The sequence below is a fragment of the Carettochelys insculpta genome, chromosome 6 (genome assembly GCF_033958435.1).
Source record: "Carettochelys insculpta isolate YL-2023 chromosome 6, ASM3395843v1, whole genome shotgun sequence".
Taxonomy (NCBI): Eukaryota; Metazoa; Chordata; order Testudines; family Carettochelyidae; genus Carettochelys; species Carettochelys insculpta.
Window position 1 is genome coordinate 123,645,710 of NC_134142.1, and position 19,549 is coordinate 123,665,258.

At 55.5% G+C, this 19,549-nt stretch overlaps 1 protein-coding gene across 1 annotated transcript; it reads left to right on the plus strand.

Annotated features, from left to right (window-relative positions):
• Positions 1–14,726, plus strand: LOC142014957 (apoptosis-associated speck-like protein containing a CARD). Its single transcript, XM_074998289.1, has 3 exons — positions 1–453; positions 2,799–2,852; positions 12,004–14,726. Exons 1-3 carry the CDS (start codon positions 177–179, stop codon positions 12,258–12,260), a joined length of 588 nt encoding a protein of 195 aa, XP_074854390.1. The 5' UTR covers positions 1–176; the 3' UTR covers positions 12,261–14,726.
• Positions 14,727–19,549: the final 4,823 nt, after the last annotated feature.

Below are 19,549 nucleotides of genomic sequence, written 5' to 3' on the forward strand. Positions count from 1 at the left end.
CAGGAAATGAGGCGGAAGCAGAGAAAGAGCAGGCCCACTTTTAGCGAGCTGTAGATCTGGCCATTTGAGCTCCGCCCCGTTTCTGCTGCACACTAACACGTCTCAGGCCAAAGAACAGATCCACTAGCTGTGTGCCAGTCCCCCTGGCAGTTCTGCTTCATTGCTGAGGAGGCAGGATGGTGAAAACGGTGCGGGATCACCTGGTGGACACCCTAGAGGAGCTGGGGGCGGATGAGTTTAAGAAGTTCAAGACCAAGCTGAACACGTTCCCCGTGAAGGAGGGATTCAGTTGCATTCCCCGAGGCCGGCTGGAAAAAGCTGATGTCCTGGATGTGTGTGACATGCTGATCAGCCACTATCTGGAAGACTATGCTGTGCAGATAACCACCAAACTCCTCTCAGACATCAATAAGAAGGACCTGGCGGACAGACTCTGCAAAGCAACAGGGAGTGGTAAGGATCGGGACAGGGACAGGTCATTGCTGGGCATAATGACACTGAGCTCCTTTGTAAGGTGCTTTCAGATCTGGGGGTAAGCGTTGTATCAGGGTGCAGAATTCTTATTAGGGAATTTTCTGCACCAGATGCTAGCTCGGAAAGGGAGCTGTCCCTCACTGCAGAGGAAAGGACAGAAACACTAAATTTGCAGAGAGATCGCGGCTCTGTCCCCTCTGCCACTGACTTTCTTTGTAAGTTCTCTTCTCTCTGTTCCTAACACTTCCACCCTGCAGCATCACTGCCCAGAGCACACCAGCGGAGTCCCAGCCTACCCTTTCCACAAACGTGCGCGCTCACAAGAGACCAGATTTCCATTCTGAACATCTGCTGTGCAGGCGTGAGGTATCCCAGCTCCTTTCCCTCTACCACTTAACGGTACCCACCCAGCACGGGCAGAATCTTACACTGTGCTGAGAGGATTTTTGAAAACAAAACTTCCATATTTTGTGTCACTTTTTCAATCGCGTTTCTTTCTTCGGAGTGCTTGAAATCTGCTTTCACTTTTAAGCAAAGTCACTTCCCCCTCCCGGCCTGAAACTGCTGGAAAGTTCTGCCTGTTCTTAGCTTTGTGACCGATTTCGCCCCCTCACAGCTATGCGCCCTGTGGCAGGAGGGCAGACTTCACTGGAGCTGCCTCAGTTTACCCCAGCTGAGAAAACAGCCTGCAGTGTCCCTTGTTCTGCGACTGAGGGCCAAATTCCCAGCTGGCCTATTTCAGCATGGCTCCATGGAACTGCACCACTTAGTAGCAACCGACAATCTGGCCCCAATTTGCTTATTGATTGGTCCGGGCACAGTGTTGCAGGGTGGAATACAAAGAACTGAAAAAGAGGAGAGAAAACACACCTTGAGACCGCGGCCGTTAAGATAGATGAAAATGGCAGGAAGCAGAGAGCTATGAAATAGCAAAGCCACAGGCCAGGAGTCAAAAGTTCAACGCTGATCTTCACAAAAGAGCTGAGCCTGTGAATCTGATTCCCTTTCTTTTTCTGTTTTCTCTGTGTGTTTGTCCCTTGCTCTTTCCCCCATAACCTGCCACATAGACTATGGGTACCCGTAGCCATCTTGATCCCAAGTTTAGGACATTAGCAGAAACACGGGTAAAGAAATAAGTGGGTCTGTCAGAGTACTGGCCTCTGTAAATAAAAGGTGTTGTCAAAAACAATGGCGGCCAGACTCAGTGACTGCCTGAGGTCTTGCCCAGTCCTCGGACTCTGTGATTCTGTATGTACACTACTGCAGCATCGGGAGATGTGCCTGAGGTTGAACCTCTCTAGTCTGGCACTCTCTGATCCAGCAGCATCCGTAATTCAGCAGGATTTTAGTTAGCCAGTGTGATGGGGTTCAGGGGTCCCCAAGCTCCGCACCCCCTCCGCAGGCAGGAGTGACTCTCACGCAGAAGGTAGAACAGCGGGTTTATGAGGCGACAGGGCACAGTGTCTTACAGAAGAGTCAGTACAGTAACCAGAGACAGCCAGCCCAATCTATGTTGGGAGAGGAGGCCTCAAGGGGCCCCCGGCCTTGCCCCCTCCTTTGTCTCTCTCTCTCTCTCTCTCTCTCCCCCAGCCCAGACTAAATGCTTCCCACCTCCCAGTTCCAATTCAAACCCCTCAGGCTCCACCTCCTCCTTTGTCTGCAGTCCAGAGGTGTCACCTGGTTGCCTGCGATACCCTGTGCAAGAGCCCCACGCCCTCTGTGAGCCACACAGGTATCTCCCACTGCATCACAGCCAGACGACCACTTCTCATGGATGTGGCCAAGTTTCCCACCGTCCCATGAAGTGTGTTTACAGCCACCAGTCCTGGCTCTCCGTGTTCTGTGCTGTTATTTAGCTGTAACTGACCACAAAAGTTGGATAAGAGGCCGGAAAGCAGTGGAAGTGTCGGTAATGCTGCTAGGTGATATTGACCTTCTGTGATCCAGCAAATTCTGTCTTTCGGCACCGGTCAGGTCCTGAGGTTGCCAGACTAGAGAGGTTCGTTGTGCAATTTAACTGAGCTAGCTCAAGTACCGATAGCACCTACGCCGCAGGGGTACAGGCTCCACCAGTCTCTGTCGCTGACCCCTCTGCTGCTTGGGTCCAGGAAGCGAGCTAGAAAAAGGAGCTTTACCCCTTCAAAGAGGAAACATCTCTGTTTCTCTCTGAGTCACTCTCTGCTTCCGTGTCATGGTCTCGCTCATTGTGTGGGTCCGTTTGAGGGGCCAGTCTCCCCTGAAGTCCGTGCTGACCCTGGAGGTGCTAGGGAGCAGGCTGAGTGACTCAGACACTCACCGCTTCTCTCTCTCTCTCTCTCCGGCAGGCTCCTGTGATGAGGGACAGAAGCCAGAGCCATCCAGTGGTGCCACAAAGGATGGTGAGTCTGGATACCTGAGGGGTCCTTCTCACTCCCAGGCCGTCCGGGGGGTGTTCGGAAGCGTGGTCCCACTGCAGAGTGACCTGCCCCTCCCGCGATCTGCGCCCACCCACCCAGAGCTACCGCCCAGCTCCAGGGACCAGCCTCCCACCGGGCCTGCCAGCCACCGGGCCACCCAGAGCCCAGTGTGGCGCTAGTGGGCGCTGTGCTGTAAGGAGCAGGGCAGAGGGCTCCCTAGGGCGGGGAGGGGCAAGACAGGTCCTACGGGCCAGATCCACCCATGGGCCGCCGCAAACACAGAGCAGCCACCTACTGTGGCCAGCGGCTTCCTGCTCCCACCTCCCTTCAGAACCTTTCAGCTCCCATTGGCCATCTTACAGCTTGTGGCCAATAGGAGCTCAGAGATGTTGCTGGGGGGTGGGAGCAATGCTTGAAGTCTGCCCCTCCCCTCTGGCATCGGGAGCTGAGTGCAGTTTTGAGCAGTCTGGGGCTGCAGCAGGCAGAGAGGTTGCCAACCCTCTGCCCCGCCCTCACATAACCCCCACCCTCTGCCCCTCTCCCTGCTGCCCTACCCCCTCCCAGGCCCTGCACCCAATCCCCTGCCCCAGCTCACACCCCCTCCTGCATCCCAATCCCCCCAGCTCACACCCCCTCCTGCATCCCAGTCCCCCCAGCTCACACCCCCTCCTGCATCCCAATCCCCTGCCCCAGCTCACACCCCCTCCTGCATCCCAATCACCTGCCCCAGCTCACACCCCCTCCTGCATCCCAATCCCCCCAGCTCACACCCCCTCCTGCATCCCAATCCCCTGCCCCAGCTCACACCCCCTCCTGCATCCCAATCCCCCCAGCTCACACCTCCTCCTGCATCCCAATCCCCTGCCCCAGCTCACACCCCCTCCTGCATCCCAATCCCCCCAGCTCACACCCCCTCCTGCATCCCAATCCCCCCAGCTCACACCCCCTCCTGCATCCCAATCCCCTGCCCCAGCTCACACCCCCTCCTGCATCCCAATCCCCCCAGCTCACACCCCCTCCTGCATCCCAATCCCCCCAGCTCACACCCCCTCCTGCATCCCAATCCCCTGCCCCAGCTCACACCCCCTCCTGCATCCCAATCCCCCCAGCTCACACCCCCTCCTGCATCCCAATCCCCCCAGCTCACACCCCCTCCTGCATCCCAATCCCCTGCCCCAGGTCACACCCCCTCCTGCATCCCAATCCCCTGCCCCAGCTCACACCCCCTCCTGCATCCCAATCCCCCCAGCTCACACCCCCTCCTGCATCCCAATCCCCCCAGCTCACACCCCCTCCTGCATCCCAATCCCCTGCCCCAGCTCACACCCCCTCCTGCATCCCAATCCCCTGCCCCAACTCACACCCCCTCCTGCATCCCAATCCCCTGCCCCAACTCACACCCCCTCCTGCATCCCAATCCCCTGCCCCAGCTCACACCCCCTCCTGCATCCCAATCCCCCCAGCTCACACCCCCTCCTGCATCCCAATCCCCCCAGCTCACACCCCCTCCTGCATCCCAATCCCCTGCCCCAACTCACACCCCCTCCTGCATCCCAATCCCCCCAGCTCACACCCCCTCCTGCATCCCAATCCCCCCAGCTCACACCCCCTCCTGCATCCCAATCCCCTGCCCCAACTCACACCCCCTCCTGCATCCCAATCCCCCCAGCTCACACCCCCTCCTGCATCCCAATCCCCTGCCCCAGCTCACACCCCCTCCTGCATCCCAATCCCCTGCCCCAGCTCACACCCCCTCCTGCATCCCAATCCCCCCAGCTCACACCCCCTCCTGCATCCCAATCCCCTGCCCCAGCTCACACCCCCTCCTGCATCCCAATCCCCTGCCCCAGCTCACACCCCCTCCTGCATCCCAATCCCCCCAGCTCACACCCCTTCCTGCATCCCAATCCCCCCAGCTCACACCCCCTCCTGCATCCCAATCCCCTGCCCCAGCTCACACCCCCTCCTGCATCCCAATCCCCTGCCCCAGCTCACACCCCCTCCTGCATCCCAATCCCCCCAGCTCACACCCCCTCCTGCATCCCAATCCCCCCAGCTCACAAGCCCCTCCTGCATCCCAATCCCCTGCCCCAGCTCACACCCCCTCCTGCATCCCAATCCCCCCAGCTCACACCCCCTCCTGCATCCCAATCCCCTGCCCCAGCTCACACCCCCTCCTGCATCCCAATCCCCTGCCCCAGCTCACACCCCCTCCTGCATCCCAATCCCCCCAGCTCACACCCCCTCCTGCATCCCAATCCCCTGCCCCAGCTCACACCCCCTCCTGCATCCCAATCCCCCCAGCTCACAACCACCTCCTGCATCCCAATCCCCCCAGCTCACACCCCCTCCTGCATCCCAATCCCCTGCCCCAGCTCACACCCCCTCCTGCATCCCAATCCCCCCAGCTCACACCCCCTCCTGCATCCCAATCCCCTGCCCCAGCTCACACCCCCTCCTGCATCCCAATCCCCCCAGCTCACAACCACCTCCTGCATCCCAATCCTCCCAGCTCACAACCACCTCCTGCATCCCAATCCCCCCAGCTCACACCCCCTCCTGCATCCCAATCCCCTGCCCCAGTTCACACCCCCTCCTGCATCCCAATCCCCCCAGCTCACAAGCCCCTCCTGCATCCCAATCCCCTGCCCCAGCTCACACCCCCTCCTGCATCCCAATCCCCTGCCCCAGATCACACCCCCTCCTGCATCCCAATCCCCCCAGCTCACAACCACCTCCTGCATCCCAATCCTCCCAGCTCACAACCACCTCCTGCATCCCAATCCCCCCAGCTCACACCCCCTCCTGCATCCCAATCCTCTGCCCCAGCTCACACCCCCTCCTGCATCCCAATCCCCCCAGCTCACACCCCCTCCTGCATCCCAATCCCCTGCCCCAGCTCACACCCCCTCCTGCATCCCAATCCCCTGCCCCAGCTCACACCCCCTCCTGCATCCCAATCCCCTGCCCCAGCTCACACCCCCTCCTGCATCCCAATCCCCCCAGCTCACACCCCCTCCTGCATCCCAATCCCCTGCCCCAGCTCACACCCCCTCCTGCATCCCAATCCCCCCAGCTCACACCCCCTCCTGCATCCCAATCCCCCCAGCTCACACCCCCTCCTGCATCCCAATCCCCCCAGCTCACAAGCCCCTCCTGCATCCCAATCCCCTGCCCCAGCTCACACCCCCTCCTGCATCCCAATCCCCTGCCCCAGATCACACCCCCTCCTGCATCCCAATCCCCCCAGCTCACAACCACCTCCTGCATCCCAATCCTCCCAGCTCACACCCCCTCCTGCATCCCAATCCCCCCAGCTCACAAGCCCCTCCTGCATCCCAATCCCCCCAGCTCACAAGCCCCTCCTGCATCCCAATCCCCTGCCCCAGCTCACACCCCCTCCTGCATCCCAATCCCCTGCCCCAGCTCACACCCCCTCCTGCATCCCAATCCCCCCAGCTCACACCCCCTCCTGCATCCCAATCCCCTGCCCCAGCTCACACCCCCTCCTGCATCCCAATCCCCTGCCCCAGCTCACACCCCCTCCTGCATCCCAATCCCCTGCCCCAGCTCACACCCCCTCCTGCATCCCAATCCCCCCAGCTCACACCCCCTCCTGCATCCCAATCCCCTGCCCCAGCTCACACCCCCTCCTGCATCCCAATCCCCCCAGCTCACACCCCCTCCTGCATCCCAATCCCCTGCCCCAGCTCACACCCCCTCCTGCATCCCAATCCCCCCAGCTCACACCCCCTCCTGCATCCCAATCCCCTGCCCCAGCTCACACCCCCTCCTGCATCCCAATCCCCCCAGCTCACACCCCCTCCTGCATCCCAATCCCCTGCCCCAGCTCACACCCCCTCCTGCATCCCAATCCCCCCAGCTCACACCCCCTCCTGCATCCCAATCCCCTGCCCCAGCTCACACCCCCTCCTGCATCCCAATCCCCTGCCCCAGCTCACACCCCCTCCTGCATCCCAATCCCCCCAGCTCACACCCCCTCCTGCATCCCAATCCCCTGCCCCAGCTCACACCCCCTCCTGCATCCCAATCCCCCCAGCTCACAACCACCTCCTGCATCCCAATCCCCCCAGCTCACACCCCCTCCTGCATCCCAATCCCCTGCCCCAGCTCACACCCCCTCCTGCATCCCAATCCCCCCAGCTCACACCCCCTCCTGCATCCCAATCCCCCCAGCTCACACCCCCTCCTGCATCCCAATCCCCTGCCCCAGCTCACACCCCCTCCTGCATCCCAATCCCCCCAGCTCACAAGCCCCTCCTGCATCCCAATCCCCTGCCCCAGATCACACCCCCTCCTGCATCCCAATCCCCTGCCCCAGATCACACCCCCTCCTGCATCCCAATCCCCCCAGCTCACAACCACCTCCTGCATCCCAATCCCCCCAGCTCACAACCACCTTCTGCATCCCAATCCCCTGCCCCAGCTCACACCCCCTCTTGCATCCCAATCCCCCCAGCTCACACCCCCTCCTGCATCCCAATCCCCCCAGCTCACACCCCCTCCTGCATCCCAATCCCCTGCCCCAGCTCATACCCCCTCCTGCATCCCAATCCCCCCAGCTCACAACCACCTCCTGCATCCCAATCCCCCCAGCTCACAACCACCTCCTGCATCCCAATCCCCTGCCCCAGCTCACACCCCCTCCTGCATCCCAATCCCCTGCCCCAGCTCACAACCACCTCCTTCGCCCAAGCTCCCTCCCAGACCCCACACCTCCTCCTGCACCCCAGTCCCTTACCCCCTGCTCCCTTCTGCACGCAGCCTCCATCCCACACTCCACTCCTCCTCCATTAGTATCATGGAAGAGTGCAGCCCTTGACCACTTACCAAATTCTTGGTGTGCCCCCCGGTTGGCCCATCAAAACTTATTGCCCACCCTGGCCTGGGGGTTGCTCACTCCTCCATCAACGCTGACCCCAATTCCCCAGCATGGGACTAGGTGCTTTGGTACAGCGTTGGTGGAGGGGCCAGCAGTGGGTACTATCCCCTTAGCAAGGGCTTTGAGTCACAGCCCCATCATGGCACTAGGGGCAACCGGGCTGCAGGGAGGACCGTAGGTGATTCACTTGGGACAGCTGTCCCCTTTGTGCCTGTGCAGACCCCAGAGCTAATGGGGGTGCTGTAGGGGAGGGGGGTCAGCAGGTTGATGAGCGGGGGCTGCACTGCAGGGAGCAGGGTGCTGTGCTACCTTATGTCTAGGCTGACCCCAATGCCCAGCACCAAACCTTTGACGTCTTGTGGCCTTTAACCCCTGCCCATGTTCCCAGCTCTTCCTGCAGTCTGGGGTGTGAATTCTGGGGTCCTGGAAAAATCCTCACTCAGGTGACTCAGTCCACGTTTCCTAAGTGCCCCCTGCCATGTACAATGCTGACAGGCCCCCCCCAGAAGCAGCTGCATGTCAGCACTGGGTGGGTGAGTCTCGTGCTGCATGGCTGAGTAGCTGCTAAACAGCTGAAACTAATCCAGGGCTGGTCGAATTTGCAATGAGGGTGTCTACACGGCCGAGTCCCTCCCGCTGAGCTAACCAGCTTTTCAAATCGAGTCCTGTATCCCCCCCGAAGGAGTGGCACAAGGCCGACGGTGACATTCATCCTCTAATTATGAGCCGTGTGGGGGCGCTTGGGGAAAGAAACGGGGGGCTGTGGAGCCCCGCGGCTGTGGGCCAGGAACACAGCCCAATGGATTTGCACCGAGCCCCATGGCCACCAGGCTGTGTTCCGCGTGGGGCTCCACAGACCCCCTGCCTCTTCCCCTTGAGCGTTCCCTGCCCTGTCCCTGCTCCTCCCACTCCTTCCCTAAGCTTGAGCACGATGAAAGATCTATTTGCTGCATGTCAGATTCTCTGGGAGGTGAGGGGAGGAATTGCTGAGTGGGGGCCTGGCTTTTCCCTGCGAGTGCTCCAGTCTGGGGCCCCCCACATGGACGCCAGACCCCAGATGCCATCGGACGACAGAAATCCAGACTCCTATCACTGGCCTCCAAATCATGACCCCAGAGCGCTCCAGTGGGAAACCTTCTGGCGAGCATGGGGCACTCCAGTCCTCTTCAGCCTGGGGAGCAGGAAAAGTCCTGGGAACTTTTGGAGGTTCGTTGCCTGTTGGAGCAGCGTGGGGAGCTCACCAGAGGCCCAAACTCACTGCAGGATGGTGTGCAGGAGACGCTGGATCTGATTGCTGGGGGTGGGAAGCAGAGTCTGTGCAGGCCGAGCTCTGAACCAGCCAAAGAAACGCTGCTGTCTGTGCCAAAGTGACTCAGGGCATGATGGGTAAAGGGCTACCCCAGGGACCCCTAGCACTGCCGCATAAACATGAAGGCACTTAGACAAGTGTACCACAGGATAGGGCTGGTTTGGAGCCACAGACATGGGAGAATATGGAGCCATGTGCACCCAGAATTCCCTGTAATGCTGTTTTTATTCCATGAAGCAGTGGGGCCCTAGCCCCAAACTTCACTGTGCTGCAGGGACTGCGGGCTAACTATCCACAGGGCACCTGCAGCAGATGCAACCCCTGGCCTCAAGGATGTGTTCCATCAGCCACAGCCACCTAGCAGGGGACGTGCAGAATTGCATGCGTAACCCTTCTGCCAGAAGGAGTCGGCAGCAACCAGGGCCAGGTTCAACATCTGGGGGTTCCTTTTCATCCATCTCACATAGAACTGGCTCAGGCCCCCACGCGGTGGCCTGGGAAATTCACACACCCCTGGGGCGCCTCGGAGGGACAATGCTCCCCCACTCACACGCACAGAGCCTGAGGGTAGAAAAGAAACTTTTAATGAAAGAGGCAGAAAAGTCATATGGTATAAGCTTGGGACAATACCACACCCAGAGCTCATAACCAACCCTCGTGTGACTGTCCCAGCTCAAATGCATTGAGCAGTGTCCTTTGCCTCTCAGGCTCACCAGTCCAATACTGTAACCAACGAATCCATGCACCCAAACTTTCTCTGTATCCCCCTTCAGTTGCCCCACTTACAACTCTGTCTCATCCGTGCCAGCCCTGACACATCAGCCTGATGCATTCCCTCACTGAACCTGAGGCACTGCCACCTTTGCACTGGTCCGGCGTTCCACTTGCCCCCTGCCAGCTGCCCCACCTGCCAGCCACCAGTCCCTCCTGCCAGCCAGCCACTAGCTCACTGCTTCTCCTAGGCTGGGTCTACACGTGCCCCTTCCTTTCGAAAGGGGCATGTTAATGAGCAGGTTCAAATATGCTAATGAGGTGCTGCAATGAATATGCATTGCCTTATTAGCATAATGGCGGCCACGGCAATTCGGAAGTGCGGCTTTTTGAATCACGCACTGCCCATGGAGATGGGACCTTCTGAAAGGACCTCCCCCCCCCAGTTTTCTAAAGCCCTTCTTCCTATCTGTGATCGGAAGAAGGGCTTTTGAAAACTGGGGGGGTCCTTTCAGAAGGTCCCATCTCCACGGGAGGCACGTGATTCGAAAAGCCGCACTTGCGAATTGCTGGGGCTGCCATTATGCTAATGAGGTGATGCATATTCATTGCACTGCGTCATTAGCATATTTCGAACCTGCTCATTAACATACCCCTTTCGAAAAGAAAGGGCACGTGTAGACCCAGCCCTAGTGGCCAGTTCCTGCTGTCTTGTGAGTTTTGTTATAGGCAAAACCCTGTGATTTCAGCTCTCCATAGCTTCAGCTACCAGTGATTTCAGCTCATAGTAGCATTCAGCTCCAGACCTAGCCACAGCATCTCAGAATCTACCAAGGTGGATTCTCACAGAATAACTATAGACTTATCATTAGGTCTATCTTTGAACAGTGGGGAGGAGAACTAGTCAAAACAGTCTTACAGCTAGACAGCCAAAAGGTTTCCAGCCAGCTGGTTCAACCACTATTCCTCCCCCTCCTTTCACCTCATGATGCTTAGATAGAGAGAGCCCTCTGCAATCCATTTCTTACACAGTGGTGATGACTGCCCCGTACCCCTACAACAACTTCAAGCATTATTGAGACTCCACAATTCTTACGCTGGGTGAGAGCATAAATTGTGACTTTACAACAACACGTTTACAATAGACAAAAGCTTATTGCTTCACCTGCTCCCATCAGGCTTTGTTTACAAGGTATTATATATGCACACCTTTGCATTTTCAAGCAAATAATCTCTGAAGGACACATTCTTCAGCAGTATTGAGCTCCTGCTGGCACATTCCTTACACATGGATCTAACTGTTTGCTCAAAGTCAAACTAAATAAAACTGACGTAACGTAGCCCAGACGTGCCCTGACGGCTTGTCTCCGCTTCACTGGAGAGAGACAATTTGGAGATTGACCTCCCAGAGATTGATTTAGTAGGTCAAGTAGAGATGCACTGAATCGACCACTTGTCACTGTCACATCAACTGCGGTACTCCATGGGGTTGTGAGGAATAAGGGAAATTTGGCTTCAGGTATGTCAACTCCAGCTATGCTATTCACGCAGCTGAAGCTGCATATCTTAAGTCAACGTTCTCTCTAAGGCCAGACCGTAAAGTCAATTGTATATATGCAACTCCAGCTACAGCAGTTGTGTAGCTGGAATCGACTTGTCTACAGTCGACTTACCTGGGCATCCTCACTGGGGGAAGGTGACAGGAAAACTCTCTATTCGACCTCCCTTAACCCTTGCGAGACTGAGGAGTACAGGGAATGACTGTCAAACCCAGATGGGTCAATTTCGCACGTCCCCATCAGCGCACTAAATGGAAACCCGGAAGACCGATCCTGACTGGGCTGATCTTCCAGGTAGTGAAGACATACCCTAAGTCTAGACTTGCCCTTGCCCTCTACTGTAGAGGTGACTTGGTTGCAGGCGGAGGTTAATGAGCCTGTTATAACCTTGGCTAGGAGAGCTGGGTATGAGATTTTGCTACCTAAGGTAAAAGAGCAAGACGCCACCAGTTCACTCCCTCCTCACACCAACCCACCTGAGATATGGCATTATTCATGGTGGCCCTCTTTTGAAGCACCTCTGTGTTGTGTGGCCATTAAACAGCTGCCCCACATCCCCCGGTCAGCTGTGTTTTCCTGTGGGTTGGAATGATGGAACAGTACATTGGCAAATAGCTGTTCATTACCTTTGTGTGTGTTTGGCCTTCCCAGAGCAACATTTTGTCGACCGACACCGAGAGGCGCTGATTCAGCGTACCACCCCGGTGGAGCCCATCCTGGACGTCCTTCATGGGAGCGTGCTGACCGACGAGCAATACCAGACCGTCCTATCCGGGAACACCAGCCAGGAGAAAATGCGGAAGCTGTATCAGCTAATGCCAGGCTGGAATAAAAGATGCAAGGACCAGTTGTATGAAGCCCTGAAAACCAAGAACAGGTTCCTCGTTGAAGACCTTGAGGGAAACTAAGACACTCAAGAAGTTATGTTTCCCGTGAACATGCATCTCTTCCGGTTGCAAGAGTCCCCATGTCCGGGCATGGTGCCTTCATCCTCCCTCTGCCAACATTACTCCAGGGTCAGAGAACTCTTGTCCCTTTGGTGGAATGGGTGAGCTGGTGATGGGCTGCAGCAATGGGATGGTTGCTCAGGTGAGTCTATGCTGCAGTGAAACACCTGCCTCTGGCCCATATCAGCTGACTCAGGCTCCTGAGGCTCAGGCCAAGGAGGTGTTTAATTGCACCATTGCAGTGCAGGCTCAGGTAGAGCCTGTGCTCTGGGCCTTCCCTCCTCAGGAGGTTCCAGAGCTCTGGCTCCAACCTGAGCTAAAATATCTGCAACACAATTAAACAGCCCCTTAGCCTATAGCCTATGAACCTGAGACAGAAGATATGGGCCAGCTGTGAGTTTTTCACTGCAGTGAAGACGTACCCTGAAGGAAATAAGGGAAGTACATGATGGATGGGAGCAGGGTTCCCTCTGACATTGTCCACCTGTGGTGGAATAAATTTTGTTATGTGCACCAAGGCATGTTCAGATGTGCACCACCCATAGAAACACAGGCTGCTGGCTGTGGGCACTCTGCTAATCAGCTGGGTGGCACCTGAATCTCTCCTGGGCAGGCACCCAAGAGCTTAGCTTACAGGGAAGGCTGGATGGGATACCAGCTGAGCCCTCTGCCCTGCAGACAATGGAGCAGAACTCAAAGGTGCTTGAAGGGCTGTGTAGGGATTGCTTGCCTGGGTCTGAGATGGGGATACTTCTCAGTAGCTGTCACAGCAACGCTGTGTAGGTATCACTCAGCCAGTGCTGAAATGCATCCACCTCTGGGGTGCAGCATGGTAGCAAATTAACTGTGGCACAGCAAAGCTGCACAGGGATCACCTCTCTATACCTGAAAAGCAGCTGCTTCTGGAGTGGGTTATATGTGCTGGAATTTACAAAAATTGGACACCATGAGGAAACCAACATCTAACAATGATGTGAGGCTCCATGGACATCCACCGTGGGGGGCACACCTCCCTAGTGGGGCACAGAGGAACCTGGGGGAGGTGAGCGGTGACACCAGAATGCTCATGTCACCTCCATCCACCTCTGTCCCCAACTCATCTCAGCAGAGCCAGTATTCTGCGCCAATTTCTGCCCCCAGCAGCATCTGCACCCGGCACTGGCTGCACCCCCAGGGCCTGTGACAGGTGCCTGCCCTCACCCTGAAAACCTGAGGAGGGAGGGGCAATTACTGGCTGTGCTCTAGCAGTGCAGCCCAGTCGCAAGGTCGAAGAAGCCCATGGCTGAGAAGAAGCCGGGGCGATGCAGCAGCTGGGGAGAGAGACCAAGGAGGGAGAGAAGGGAACAATTCCATTAGTGGTAAGGGGTAGGGGAGGCCACTAGACAAGTTTGTGCACCACTGTCCTAGTGTGGGCATTCTGCAAGGCCAACCTGCATCCCACCCCTCGAGTACTTCCACCTGTTCCTTCAGAGCCCACCCCTGCGCCTCACCACAGGCACTTGGGCTGGGACTACAGGCAGAGCTTGCAGCTGTGCGTCTGCAGATGCTCTCCAAGGACAGAACTGAGCCATCCCGGCTACTAAATTATTCCAGCCCCAATGAGCAGCAGTAGCTTCTGCAGCTGACCGAGTGCTGTCCACACCAGGGCTTAGGTCAGTGTAACTTACATCACTCGGAGTGGTTTCGTCCTGAGCGACACAATCAACAAGCTGTGGTGTGTACCTACTGCCTGTGCGTCTCCATCTGACCTCATCAAGTAACCTCCCAAAGAGTCACTGTGCTGGCCCAAATGCCACCTCAGAATTCCTGGCAAGGCTCTGACTCTGTCTTCCCACCTTCCTCACCAGCTCCCAAGAACTCAGGGCCTGTTTGTTGGGTGAGGTGGTTTTGTTTTGGCTTTTGTTTGGGGGTGGGGAAGAGAGGTTAGAATCCTAGAATGGGACAGGACCTCTAGAGGTCATCAAGTCCAGTCCCCTGCCCTCATGGCAGGACCAAGTACCATAGACCATCCCCCACAGATGTCTATCTAACCTGCTCTTAGCTATCTCCATTGATGGAGATTCCACAACCTCCCTAGGCAATTCCCAGTGCTTAATCACCAGGACAGGAAGTTTGTTCTAACGTCCAACCTAAACCTCCCTTGCTGTGATTTAAGCCCATTGCTTCTAGTCTTATTCTCAGAGGTTCAGGAGAACAATTTTTCCCCTCCTCCTTGTAAATGGGTTTAAAGATGATTTTGCCCAAACTATTTTTTTAAAACTATGCAAATGTGTATTTTGTTATGAAATGGACAACAAGAAACAAACGCCCCAAATAAAGCTGGACGTGTCTCCCGGAGCACCCAGGCTGACCGGGATGATGCTTTGGATCTATGGCTCTGTGTTTTTTCCAGTCAGAATGTTTGTCACTGAGAGGAGCCTGGAGATGGATGGAGAGGAGCCTGGATGAAGTGGATGGTTGAGGAGGACCCATCCTCAGTGGGGATGTGGGGATGAATAGTTTGGGAGACCTGGACAGGCTGGGGGTGAATGGTTTAATGGGTGGATGCTCTGGCTGGGTGGCATGGTTCAGAGAGTTCAGAGGGTGTGTGGCTACATAGCACGAGTCATGGATGAGAGGGACAGAGCAGGTGGCATGAGGGGTTAAAGAGATACACAACACAGGGACATGGGTCCCCTTCCTCTGCAGAGTCCAAGGACAGCTCCCCATTCAGACCTTGACAGGAAGTCTCACCAGGTGGGAAAATGAGGTGGGAGCAGGTGGAAGTGGTCCCTGGGAGGGCTTGTTAATGGGCCTCCTCTCCTCTCCCACCAGAAGGTGGCACAGTAAGAGCGGCACCTACCAGGGAAGCTACCCCAGCCAGAACTGCCCTACCTGCATGGCTCACATCCCCCTGTCTGATCTGACTTGTTTTTGTCTCTTTTGATACCTACTGTGGATAATGGGCCATTTCCACCTTGCTGAACAGACCTTGTCAGCTCTGGCCCTCCCTTTTTCTGGGACCCCCCTCTTTAAATACCCCTCTGAAACCACCTGCCCACTCATGCATCTGATGAAGCGGGTCTTTGCCCACGAAAGCTCATGCTCCAAAATCTCTGCTAGTCTATAAGGTGCCACAGGACTTCTTCTTGTTCTCAAAGCTACAGACTAACACGGCTCCCTCTCTGGTGCCTGCATGGCCATCCTTTGGATGTAGGGGCCCCTGTGCTGTACTATTAAACTTGTGCCTCTTTGCTTGACAGCAGCTTGGAGACAGTGATTTTTTAGAGCTGTGATTTTGTAATCCATAGCAACCCAGTAATGAAATATTTTAAAGCAAATTTTTACACTCAGATGCTGTAGACTTACACAGTAAATTCAGAAACGGACCATCCATACCTGGGACTGGCAAGTGCTTGTTAAATAGCTTCATTACCCCTTGAATTGGCTCTTTCATAGGCTCAGTGTCTGCTAATAGGTCAGGTGGACTTTTTCACGGTTAATGAGAAGCAGTTAGCTCCGGAAGAAGAAGGGCCTCCGAACAGGGATAGGAGGAGGTGGGTGGGTGGACATTCAGACTCAGTGGTGCCTTGAATTTCCAGGTGTCCTACACCACTGCATATGGGCTACATCTACGCGACAGCGATCTGTTGACAGAAGTGACTGTCGGAAGAGATCTTCCTACAAAACTTCTGTTGACAGATCCCGTCTGAAGTAAGATGGAAGGCCTAGGTCCACGCAGCATAGGCCTTGTGTGAGGCCTAAGGCCTATCCAACAATGGACAAAACATGGCTCAAAGCAAAGCTAAGCTGTGAGCAAGAGGCAGGTCTCTGCTAACAGAACTTGGCACAGATGGGGCTGAGAGTACAGAACACTCATTGGTAGTTGACCAGGAGCAGAACAACAATTAGGGTAAGTTGAAATCACAAGGTCTCACCAGCTCATTAAAAAAGACCTTGGTACCTACTCCTTACAGATACAGACTCAGGTTCAGGAAAGAGTTTAAAACGACACCATGATGGATAGAGATGATCAAACCAAACCACGAGGTACAGGGACATGGGTGGTATGTAAGTAGCGTCAGAGGGTGGTAACCTGATGAACATCACCAGTGTTCTGGTCTGGCTATGGTCTGAAGAAGTGGGTCTGTCCCACGAAAGCTCATCACCTAATCAATTATTTTGTTAGTTTTTCAAGTGCTACTTGATTGCGGTTTTATTTTGATAGTATATAGACTAGCACGGCTCCCTCTCTGTTACGAATCACCAGTGAGGTGTGCTTTGTTTGTACCTCACACCAGGTACATAACATGATGTCTTGAAGGGATCGTCTCTGTCTGACATAGAGGGCAGTGGGATTCCCACTGGCTGTGTCACTCCACTGCTTCAGGTACATCTGTACACTGTTTCAGTACAGTATACTATACTTGACAACAGTTATTTGTACCTGGCTTGGCAATAAACCCTGGCTGGGCGCCTTCAATCCTTACCTGGTCTGTCGTCTTTGGGGAAGTTCATGGGGTCTGCTGAGATTATTGGTCCCATATAATTGAACACACACGCAAGCAGCCTTCTGGTTATCACCAATGGAGTCAAAGACCCATGAGGACACAACGGCAGTAAATCTGCCGAACTACAACATCCACACACGAAAGATCAATCCGCTCCCTTGACAGAGAGCAGCCAGACTGCCCGGCTCTCTTGACAGAATGGCCACCTGGAAGCGCAGCAAAGAGGATGGTCGACAGAGGGCTCCCTGGTGACTCTACATGGCTTTTTTGTCGACAAAGGCATTATTGCACTTCGCAGAGCGACAGAACGCTGTTGGCAGAAGTGCTAAGTTTTGTCAACAGACTGTTGACAAAACACATTTTGTGCATAGACGTTCCGCAAGTTTTGTCAACAAAGCCCCAGTTTTATAGACAAAACTCTCTAGCGTGTATGGGTAAGTGTAACCCATGCACCTATGGGGTGTGGGTCACAGGCCCATGTAGTGGTGCCTAGACGCTTTCAGAGGGAAAGAACAAGTCTCCTCTACAGCCTTAGCTGAGCAGCAGAGGGCTTTTAGCTCAAACTATGGAGGCTCCTGCACTAGGTTCTGAAGGTCCCTAGTTCAAGCCCACCTGAGGGCAGTTACAAAGGGGAGCTTATCTGGGATTTCAACAAGCTGGAGGAAGTTTGTGTTGGGATAAAGCCTGGATACTGTATGTGAAGCAACAAAGGTATATTACAGCCAGCTGGTGGAGTGATTCTGAGCTTGGCTGAGTTTCAGAATGTCCTGACAGGCATCAAGTTATGTGTGGTTATATTGAGAGCTGATAGGCAGAGGAAAGAACAGTACCAGACAGTAAGGAAATGAGCAATCCCAATGAATGAACAAACAATCTAGGAGCTACAAAGAGTTTCCATGCACAATTTAGAGGACGTTTTATCTATAAACAACAAGTTCTTTGAAGAGTGCCGTCATCAACACCGATGTAAAGCCGTGATATCTCATCTGTAATACACCGATGTCTTGTCTGGCATCTTCACATGGACATGACCATTTGCGTTATCTCTACAGAATCAAAGCAAGCGGACAATAAAGGATCAAAGCAGAAGCTAGTGAAAAAATCACGTCACTCGCCCTTAACTACAGTCCACTTCCCCTACCCGGAGGGTTCCTTCCTGGAATGTGGCTGCCTAGGGACTTATTTACACCAGCTGGGATGTCCTCCCCAGATGGCTGGGGTGCAGGGATCTTACCAGACTCCACTTTGGAACAGTGGTTCTTAGCAAATATAATGACCTACTTCAGAATTTTATCCTCCATATGTAACCCACACACCTACTGGATGCAATTCACATCCAGTGATGCAATTCACATCCCATATAGTGGCACCCAGACCACTTACTGGCATAAGAAATGAGTCTCCTCCACAGGCTTAGCTGAGCAGCAGTGGGCTTTTAGCTCAAACTGTAGAGGCTCCTGCACTAACCTCTAGAGGGCCCAAGTTTGAGGCCAGCTGCCAGTGATTACATAAGGACAGCCCTGCCTACTTCATAGAACAATAGGGCTGGAAGATACCTAAGAAGCCATCAAGTCCAGCACCCTGCCCAAGGCAGGACCACATCCCATCAGATCAGCCCAGCCAGGGCTTTGTTGAGCCGAGACTTAAACACCTCCAGGGCTGGAGACTTCACTACTTCCCTGGGGAGAATGCTTCACCACCCTCCTAGTGAAAAAGTTTTTCCTAATGTTCGACCTGGACCTTCCCAACCATAACTTGAGACCATTGTTCCGTGTTCTGCCATCTGTGACCACTGTGAACAGCTTCTCTCCAGCCTCTTTGCAACCTCCCTTCAGTAAGTTGAAGGCTGTTATCAAGTCCCCCCTCAGTCTTCTCTTCTGCAGACTAAACAGACCCAATTCCCTCAACCTTTCTCCATAGGTCATACGCTCCAGCCCTCTATTTTGGTCACCCTCCGCTGGACCCTCTCCAGTGTGTCCACATCCTTCCTATAACTGGGGGCCCAGAACTGGACACACTACTCCGGATGCAGCCCACCAAAGCCGAATAAAGAGGAATAATGGGAATAATCACTTCTCTGGATCTACTGGCAACGCTCCTCTTGATGCAACCTCGTATGCCATTAGCCTTTTTGGCTACACTGGCACACCGTTGACTCATGTCCAGCTTCTCGTCCACTACAACTCCCAGGTCCTTTTCTGCAGAACTACTACTAAGCCAGTCGGACCCCAGCCTGTAACAATGCTTGGGATTCTTCTGGCCCAGCTACAGGGCTCAGGTGGGTGGCTCGCAGGGCTTGCAGGGCTTGAGCGGCCAGCCACCTTGCAGGACTTGTGGAGATTAGGTGGTTGGTCCTGGCAGAGCAGGGCTTGGACAGCTGGGCCCAGCAGCGTGGGGCTTGGACAGCTCAGGCTGGTGGGTGGCTGGCTGCCCCAGCAACGTGGGGCTCAGGCAGCTCGGGATGATGGGTGGCTGGCTGGCCCTGGCAGCGTGAGGCTTGGGCAGGTGGTTTGGGCAGCTGGCCCACAGCTGCAGTGGGTGGCTGGTGTGCAGGCAGATGGTCCTGGCAGCACAGGGCTCGGGCGGCCGGCGGGCAGGTGGATGGCTGGTCCAGGTGGCTGACGGGCGAGAGGGTGGCTGGCCCTGGAGGCGTGGTGCTCGGGCAGGCGGCTCTAGCAGCGCAGGTCTCATACGGGTGGGCAGCTGGTGCTGGCATCTCTGGAGACTGGCATGGGGCTCAGGCAGCTGGCCAGCCGGTGC

Coding starts and splice junctions, on each gene's coding strand:
- LOC142014957 (XM_074998289.1), top strand. CDS start 177: ATGGTGAAAACGGTGCGGGATCACCTGGTGGACACCCTAGAGGAGCTG. Junction 454..2,798: donor CTGCAAAGCAACAGGGAGTG/GTAAGGATCGGG, acceptor TCTCTCCGGCAG/GCTCCTGTGATGAGGGACAG. Junction 2,853..12,003: donor CAGTGGTGCCACAAAGGATG/GTGAGTCTGGAT, acceptor TGGCCTTCCCAG/AGCAACATTTTGTCGACCGA.